The sequence below is a fragment of the Apis mellifera genome, linkage group LG8 (assembly GCF_003254395.2).
Source record: "Apis mellifera strain DH4 linkage group LG8, Amel_HAv3.1, whole genome shotgun sequence".
Lineage (NCBI taxonomy): Eukaryota > Metazoa > Arthropoda > Insecta > Hymenoptera > Apidae > Apis > Apis mellifera.
In genome coordinates this window covers 2,836,345-2,845,436 of record NC_037645.1, presented here as the reverse complement: position 1 = coordinate 2,845,436, position 9,092 = coordinate 2,836,345, and the positions used below count along the sequence as shown (strand labels likewise).

Genomic DNA, 9,092 nt, shown 5'->3' with positions numbered 1-9,092 from the left:
ATTATTCTGTTAATAATTTATATAAATCCTATGGTTTTTATCTTTTAAAACCTGTATTATTTAATTAAAATTTCCATTGCAAAATATATGAAAAAATAATTTATATTTTTTTTATTATACAATAATAAGAATTAAATAAATCATTTTTATTATATGTTATAGGACGAATATGTAATTAAGTAATTTAAATAATTAATTAATTAATTAATCAATTATTAAATATAATATTTATATTACTAGAAGTATATAAAATAATAAATGAAATATTACTGATAAAAAAATTTCTTATTTTACAATTTTTAAATTTTTTCCTACTTTTTTCAAATAGGGTTTTCGTATATTTAATACTGCTACTGGATTATAAAAAACTTATATTTATTAGAATATGTTTTATATTGAAAATTAAATCGCATTATAATATTAAAAAAAAATAAAAAATAATAAAAGAATGTTTAATTGATATTTTGTATTTTATTTATAATTGCGTAATAAAAGCAAATAAGAAAGACAAAGAAAGCAAATAATAAGAGAAGGATAGAGATATGGAAAAAATTAGGAATTCAGCGCCATCTCGAGAGTGCCGCAAATGAAACACACAAATAAAGGACAGAAATATATTTAGAAAAGGATAGAGATAAAATAAGAATTGATTACTATCGCCATCTTTTGAACGTTAATAAAAATAATAATATTTTCCTAAAGAATCAATTTTCTTAAGTTCTCAAGAGATGGCGCTAACATTTAATTCTTATGCAAATAAAGGACAGAAAATAATAAGACAAAGATAGAATAAGAATTAACTATTAACGCCATCTCTTGAGTATTCATAATAATAAAAATATTTTCCTAAAGAATCATTTTCCTTAAATTCTCAAGAGATGGCGCTAACATTTAATTCTTACGCAAATAAAGGATAGAAAATAATAAGAGAGAGATAGAATAAGAATTGACTATTAACGCCATCTCTTGAGTGTTAAGAATAATAAAAATATCTTTTTAAAGAATCAATTTTCTTAAATTCTCAAGAGATGGCGCTAACATTTAATTCTTATGCAAATAAAGGATAGAAAATAATAAGACAAAGATAGAATAAGAATTAACTATTAACGCCATCTCTTGAGTATTCATAATAATAAAAATATCTTCTTAAAGAATCATTTTCCTTAAATTCTCAAGAGATGGCGCCAACATTTAATTCTTACTCTTTCTATCTTTCTCTTACAATTTTCTTTCTTTATCTTTTGATATGTTTAATCTGCGGCACTCTGAAGATGGCGCTGATTTTCTAATTTTTACATATCTCTATCTTTTTCTTATTACCTATATCTTTCCTTGTCTCTATTTATTATTATAAATAAGAAATCTCACTCAAGAAACAATTCAAGAAATAGATGTTTGATTAATTTTTATTTTTTTTTGTCTAATCTATTAATTATAAATCTTAATAGAATTTATTTTTTATTATCACACAAAAATATAATATTATCTTCTGGAAACCATTCATTTTTTTTATTCTATATTTTTTAATATTATCAAAATAGAGGAAGATATTTTAAATAATAGATAGTTTAGCATAAAAAATATTTAAATTTTACCAGGTTGGTACTATGCATGAACGAAGTTCGTTAACTATCAACTTGTCAATGTAATATATTTAATATAATTATATATCAGTTAAAATAACAATATAAAGTTCTTTTCCATTTTATTTAAATAAAATCATCATATTTAATTATGAAGTTATTATTATTTAATAATACAATATGATTTTATATACAATATAAGTAATTTATGGTGTTTCGCGACAATCAAAAAGTCAAGTTGAAAACACAAGATCTTTATTACATATAGTATGAAAAATAATATTTAACGTTGATGTCTTGATATTAATTTGATCCATAAGTTTTGCTTAAATTTAATTATTAGATTTAATAGTAGTAAATAAAATTAAATTTGATTAATTATTGTGATTAAATTAAGGTTAGCTATGAGATCAGGTTAAGTTTTATTCAGTTAATTTGAGTTAAGCAAAATGCAGCCAGGTTATATACAATATTTGTAAAAAATATATATCACACGTGTCAAAAAAATATTTGATTAATGACTACTATTGTGTATATTTTATGAAAAATGTTTATTATCGCCGATGTAATTATAATATACTTGCATACAGATATAAATACATGTTATATTACGTTAAGAATATAAAGTATAAAAAAAATTGCACTTGCACAAAAAAATATTCAATCTTGGATTAAATATATAAAATAAAATCATAAATAAAATAACACGGTGAAATTAAGAAAAAGATTAATACAATATGCGAATTGACTGTGCGTTTTGCGAAAAAAAGGCGCGGAAATTCGGTGGTGTAAATTGTGACGTAACAGGTGGTTAAACTGCTGTAAAACAAGTACAAGGTTTGAAAAAAATCACTTACTTTATTCTTTTACAAATAACGTCAGACCAAATCTTGTTCTGTTTCCTTTTTTTTTTTTTTTGTTTTGAGTTATTCTTACTGTCATATTAATTTTTTTGTAATGAATTAATATATTCTTATTATCTTAAATTCATTTGTATTCATTGTATCTTATGCATAATAAAAATAATAATAATATATAGCTATAAGCAATTGTAATTTATTATTGTTATTAATATGAACATTTAATATTTTACACTAATTTTATTGATAGTTATAATAAGTATGTAAATATGTACTTTGAAAGTACATATTTTTATTGATTCCATTAAATTTAATTAAATTGTTTTCTTTCTAATATATTTGTATAAACATATGATAGAAATAAAACAATAAGAAATAAAAAGTAAATATAAACGAAAAAAAGAAAAATAATGTCAGGAAAAGATAGATAATTTGTCAGTATGCGTATTTATATTGATCGATGTCTAAGTACATTGAATAAGGAATTTTGAATCTCAACATAGTAATTAGAGAAGTAAATTAGATGAAAACTGTGATTTATCTAGAACGTGAACTTTTGCATTTTTCCAACGTACATTCGATACAGATTCGTCCGCATTCGCATCATTCTACATTTTCTTGAATGCATATACACCTAGTTAACATCAAAATAAATCTATATCCGGCATTAATTATAATTCCAATCGGGGTTATGTACACGACGGCGGAATAAAGTACTATGCACGAAACCTTCTCCTTTTCTTCGGATCCTATAACGTATCTTTATCATATACATGTATATATACCGTTATTTTTTAACGTTTCGAACAGGTAACTTATCTCGAATCCGTAATACATATATATATAGATCCAGCACAGTGTCTTCCTCCCCTCCCCCCTGATAGCATTTCTTTTCTTCATTAGGCACTCCTCACATTAAACGAATGAACAATGATCGAATTGCAATAAACTGCTACGTAATATTTTTTATATCTAAGTAGCAAGTGTACATGATTTTTAGGACACTGACACTGTAAGTAATTATATCGGGTTAAATTAATTTTTCACATTTGTTCGAAATGGTTCATCAATAGCGTAAGTGCTATTTTTCAAACTCAAGTCATTCGTTTTAAGCGTCCGTTTTCTATTTTTGACAGATTTTTTTTTTCACGCGTTATTTGCGTTCTTTAACAATGACGAGGTTAAAAGTGTTCTCAAACGCACATTTCACACATTTTTTTTTGATCCACAATATACATTGCGTTCGAGTATCACCGTACACAACATGCAATAGTACATATTTTGTTATATTCGAAGAATATTATTTTTACAGGTAATTCGTATATATCTCATCGTTCCATCGTCCATCAATACAGTTAATTATATGTAACAATACACGTAACACATTTAACACAATGCGCACATTTTCGCATAATCCATAACCGCGAATGTTATTAAATCACAATCTACCAAGGCCTCCACATTCCTTCCTCATCCTTCGAAGGTTGTTGTGGGATTGGAGATGGTGAACGAATTCCTGTGACGAATTCGCTGCTCGTATGACTGGACGGTCTGCCTTCCGAATGTTGTGGAACTGATCCTTCCGTGGTTAAACGGCCTACGAATTGTTGTTGTTGTTGTTGCTGTTGTTGTTGTTGATGGTGTTGGTGTTGATGTTGTTGTTGTTGTTGTTGTTGTTGTTGTTGTTGCTGCTGCTGTTGCTGCTGTTGAAAATGATGGTCGACGTTGCTGCTCACAGCGGTTACCGATGATTTCGTGCTAGGTTTTGGTTTCTTGGAGGTAGTTGTAAAATCGAGCGGTTGTTCCGGTTGCTCGAGCCTTGGACTTTTACTTGGCTTTGTACCAATAGCCGAGATCGCATTGGTAGCGAAGGTAGAAACGGGGGCGGAAGCGGAAATGGAAGCGGAAACAGAAGCGTTGCCGGACGTAGCGGCAGCGGCAACGGTTGCGGCAACAGCAGCAGCAGCAGCATTAACGGCAACAGTGGCCGCGTCCTGCCATTCTTGTATATCTTCGTGCGGTCGTTTCGCGGCGAGTTTATCCGTAGCCTTGAGAAGAGACATGTTAGTTGCGGCCCATATGGCCGTGGGTGGATTCGGCCCGATACTGATACCGTTCGCCGCAGCGGCAGCCGCGAGTTGTACGTAATGACTAGGAAGCAAGAAAACTACCTGACCGTCGGGTAGTCTGGAAGGTATCACTTGCACGACTGACAACATATTCGGATTTTGTTGCGAGCTGGAAGCCTGATCGATAACCGATATACCGGGTGGAGGAGGTGGAGGTGGATGATGATGATGTGAATCAAGGTTGGTGGTGTTAACCTGACCAAAGGCAGAAGTTGGCCGGCTGTTGCCGTTGCTACTGCTGTTGCTATTATTGTTGTTTTCGTCGCCGGCGGTAGTGCTACTATCCGGTCTAGCTGGTTCAATATCCGGAATCTCGGCTTTTATCAAACCGACCGGATTCAAAGATGTACTACAGTGTGCAGTCGATGGCACATGATGCTCCAGCGGACCGGGACTTCCCGAGCCTGTCACTCGATCCGTCACGCTTCCGGGACTGCTGCCTAATCCGCTATCCGGCCTCGAACCCAAATCCAAGTCTAATTCTGACACGCAACTATCCAAATGTCGTAGTAGTCTTTGCTTCACTGCAGGGTCCATCGGTGTCGTGTTCCCCGTAATTATGTCCGGGGCATCGAGATATCGACTTACCTGAAACGCAAAATCAAAGCGAAAGTGCAAAGTGAATGGGAATATCGACAAATCTGAATTGTTCCTCATTATTCTTTGAACCGTGAACTCGTATCTTTTATGTTAAATAAACATGGAGTCAAAATTGACTTATATCAATAGCCAATCGCTAAATCGATCGAGTCATAAATGAGTTCACAATTGATTGATTAGTTAATAAATAACATTTTGTATTTACTATGTTGTATAGATAATATTTTTCTAATTATATAAATCATTAATTATATCTTCTCACAAGAGACAAATAAGTATTGAATTAAATGTACCTCTCTGGAACAATCTTGATAACCAGCCTTGTATCTTGATAAACCAGGCTGAGCAAGAGATCTTTGCCTTTGTAAATGCCGTACTGTTAATTCTAAAATGTCAGCTTTTTCAAGTTTGCTATGCTTTGTGTTCTCCAGCCGGGCGCTGTCAAGGATGAGCGCTTTCAGCGCCGCCAACGACTGATTGATTCTAGCTCGCCGTCGCTTTTCCATTAGTGGTTTGTTAGCCTGAAAAATAATGATGCTATTGCTAAATAGTATAGTAAAACATTAGAATATGGATGACCGTCATTTCTAAAATGTTCGCCTACCAATATCATCTATTCCTCCCTTCTTCTTCTTGCTTCGCGTCTCTACTCTTTTCTTATTCCATACAATACATAGGTATAAACTACGTATCACAATATAAATAAAAGGATTTAATCATTACAGAACTGAAAGAAAAATTTTTTTATATCAAAATTCAAAGAAATAATAAGAAAATCAAAAAGAAAATAAAATAATGAAAGTATTGAATAGTTGAAAGAATAAATAACTATTTTGTTACATATTCTAATTAACAAGATTTAAATTTATCACTATATAATCAATATTTATATTGTTTTTGTATTATTATAAAATTGTGTTGAAAATTCAACTTTAATAAAAGTAATAAATATTTAAATATTTATTTCAATTAGTTAATATATATATATTGTTAATTACATATAATTATCTTAAAAAATTCTCAAAATTATTAATAATATCAAGCAAATTAAGATAATTATTTTTATTCAAAACTTATTTATTATCTCAGTTTCATTAATTAAATATAGAACTGATCATCAGCATAAAAGATGAAGAAAATATAAGTTTTATATAAGCAAGTAACATAAGCAAAAGCATACATCAATATTCCCGCGCTTTTTTATATATCCTATAACTTAATTGAAACAAACTATTAAATTCTATCATGTCAAAATGTTATAATGTTAATGAAATCAAATCGAATATTATAAAATTAACAATTCTCAAGAAATTTTAATAATATATATATAATACAACAAAATTACAAAAAAAGTACAATTATAAGAATAAAAGAAAAAATTTAAAAAAGATTAGAAGAAAAAAAAGAAAATGAATAATATAAAAATAAATATTTACTCACTCGACGTCCGTCCGAGTGTTTAGGGCTCGGGCTGAGACTAGGACTGGGACTGGCTGCCGGACTTGGTCCTTGATGTACGCTTTGTTGGTGTTGGGATTGTTGATGATGATGATGGTAATGTCTATGAGTGTTGCCGGCCGATTTCTTTTCTTGATGCCTCAACGAATGAAGACGAGCGGTCATTTTAGTAGGCCACGCGGGCCCTCCGCTGTGACGACAATAATGGGAAGGATGATAACGACAAAATTGATAATAGTGACACTAACAACAATGACAATAACAGCAACAACGATGGCAATGACGAAGACCACGACGATGGTGATTTCGATAACAATGACAGAAATGACACTAACAACAGCCGCCGCGACGACGACGACGACGACGACGACGACGACGACGACGACGACGACGACGACGACGACGACGGCGACGACGACGACGACGGCGACGACGACGACGACGACGACGACGACGACGACGGCGACGACGACGACGACGACGACGGCGACGACGACGACGACGGCGACGACGACGACGACGACGACGACGACGACGGCGACGACGTCGACGACGGCGGCGAGGACGTCGACGAGGACGTCGACGACGACGGCGAGGACGTCGACGACGACGACGACGAAGACGTCGACGACGACGTCGACGACGACGACGGCGACAGTAACGGTGTGGGAGTTGTTATCGGTGTCGGTGTCAGTGACGGTGACAGTGTCGATGACAAAATTGATTTCAGCGTCCAAAATAATCGACTGGACGCAGCTGAGACACTCAGCATTTCGCGTTCTAAAAAATTACGCGCACTACGCTGACACTCTAATAAATCGAAAAGTCTCACACTGATACAATCGCTTGATTATCGTCTCTCAATATATCTTTTCATTTTTCTTAACATATTATTAAAAAATGTTCTATTAGTCACAATATAAACACGCATATATACACACGTTGTATCAGCTGCAACTCTCTCCTCGCATCTTATTCCATTTCACGTAAGCCTGTCGATATAATTTCTCTATGACGATATTACGCGTTCCTCGTGCGATCTATAAGCACAATTCGATCACTAAACTTTTTATTATACAGTTTTATAATTTTCACTTTGATAAAAGCACATTTCGATACAAAGTTCAACACCACGTGGTTTCTCATAAACACTTACAACGACAAATTTTCAATCATGTTTCATCGAACATAACTGTTTACAATTTGAATTATGGTTTTTTTCGTGGATTCCATTTGATATATGTTTCATTTTCAAGATAATTATCCGTAAGAAAGAAATTCAGAAAATTGCACGATATTCGTGTCTTGTCAAGCCACGTTGCAGTCACAAAAAAATTGAAGTTTTTTTCTATCATGTTTGTGATCTCTCGATAGAAACTGACAAAAAAAATTAGCAAGTTGAAAAAATTTGCAAACGGTCTTTAATTATCGAAAAATCAAAAGAAATAACGGAAATCTCATTTCGTTCTTTCTTTTAGTTTCTTTTCCTTCTTTATCTTCCTGTATCTTATGAGATCCACTTTCATCCTCACTGGTCGAGCAACGATGACGGACTGCGAATCGACGAGCGGTAGCTGGCGGCTCTTCACCAAGATTCGCGCGTGTGTGAGTCGTGGGCGAGAAGCCGGGAGCCGCACAGAGGATCGCGCCGCGGTTGGTCGTGCGTGTGGGGGGAGTTGGATGGTGGCTGCTTGCCAGAACCGCTGCCGTCAAGGGGCCGAGAGAGAGGATGAGGTTCGCTTGCCCGCTCACGCGCGCCCTTGCCTGCGGCTACGTATACCCCTCTCTCTTTCGCTATGCTCTTTCTCTCTTTTTGCCATTTCTAGCGAGTTGCTAGTTGCACGCGACCTACCTTGATCTCCTTTTTCTCTTTTTCGCAATGCCGCTTACCGTCTAACAACCGTGATGTGTCATTAAAACAGGAACCAATTTGAATTGTCTTCAAATTTTTTTTCTCTTAAAATTTCAAATGGTTGAAAGATTGGATAGTAGATTTTAATAAAGTATGGGAAATGGATAATTCTTTGTAATCCATAAGATATAAAAAGAAATAATGAATAAAGTACCGAAGTAACAAAATTGGAAATATTATGGAATAATAGAAATAATCATTCATTGAAGATTTACATAACGCAAGATTTTTCAATTCTGCGTATTTAATGCAAAATTTTTCTTAGTAATCGATATGATTATGCATATAATTATTATAATATATATATTATATTATAATGTAATATATATTATATTACATTTTGATATATTGACGTTAATTTATATTGTATTTAAGAATTGTTCATTTTTTTCTTGATCTCAAAGAAAAAAATTATTTAATATTTTTGATAATTTATTTTATATTGTATATTTTTATAATAAAATAATTTTTTTGACTTAGCAGTTTGGAAAATAAATTATATCACTTATCTTTGTTTATAATTCAAAGTTTTTTTTTTTAGATAACTATG

The 9,092-nt window shown here is 32.6% G+C and overlaps 1 protein-coding gene across 5 annotated transcripts; it reads right to left on the bottom strand.

Moving 5' to 3' along the window:
- Window positions 1-2,874: 2,874 nt before the first annotated feature.
- Window positions 2,875-8,634, bottom strand: LOC725331 (protein hairy). Of its 5 annotated transcripts, XM_006559583.3 has the most exons (5): window positions 7,787-8,634; window positions 7,572-7,670; window positions 6,613-6,820; window positions 5,466-5,693; window positions 2,875-5,160 (listed from the first exon to the last, which is right to left on the bottom strand). In XM_006559583.3, exons 3-5 carry the CDS (start codon window positions 6,793-6,795, stop codon window positions 3,889-3,891), a joined length of 1,683 nt encoding a protein of 560 aa, XP_006559646.1. In that variant the 5' UTR covers window positions 6,796-6,820; window positions 7,572-7,670; window positions 7,787-8,634; the 3' UTR covers window positions 2,875-3,888. The 5 variants fall into 5 exon arrangements, with proteins under 5 accessions (XP_006559646.1, XP_016769220.1, XP_006559647.1 ...); XM_016913731.2 differs by having other exon boundaries at window positions 7,572-8,634; XM_006559584.3 differs by lacking the exons at window positions 7,572-7,670; window positions 7,787-8,634 and adding an exon at window positions 5,777-5,899 and having other exon boundaries at window positions 6,613-7,056.
- Between the last annotated feature and the right edge of the window lie 458 nt (window positions 8,635-9,092).

Excerpts from the sequence above, each read along its gene's own strand:
- LOC725331 (XM_016913731.2), bottom strand. The coding sequence starts at position 6,795 with ATGACCGCTCGTCTTCATTCGTTGAGGCATCAAGAAAAGAAATCGGCC. Across the intron at positions 5,694-6,612 it reads AACACTCGGACGGACGTCGA|GCTAACAAACCACTAATGGA; the intron begins GTGAGTAAATAT and ends ATTATTTTTCAG. Across the intron at positions 5,161-5,465 it reads ATCAAGATTGTTCCAGAGAG|GTAAGTCGATATCTCGATGC; the intron begins GTACATTTAATT and ends TTTGCGTTTCAG.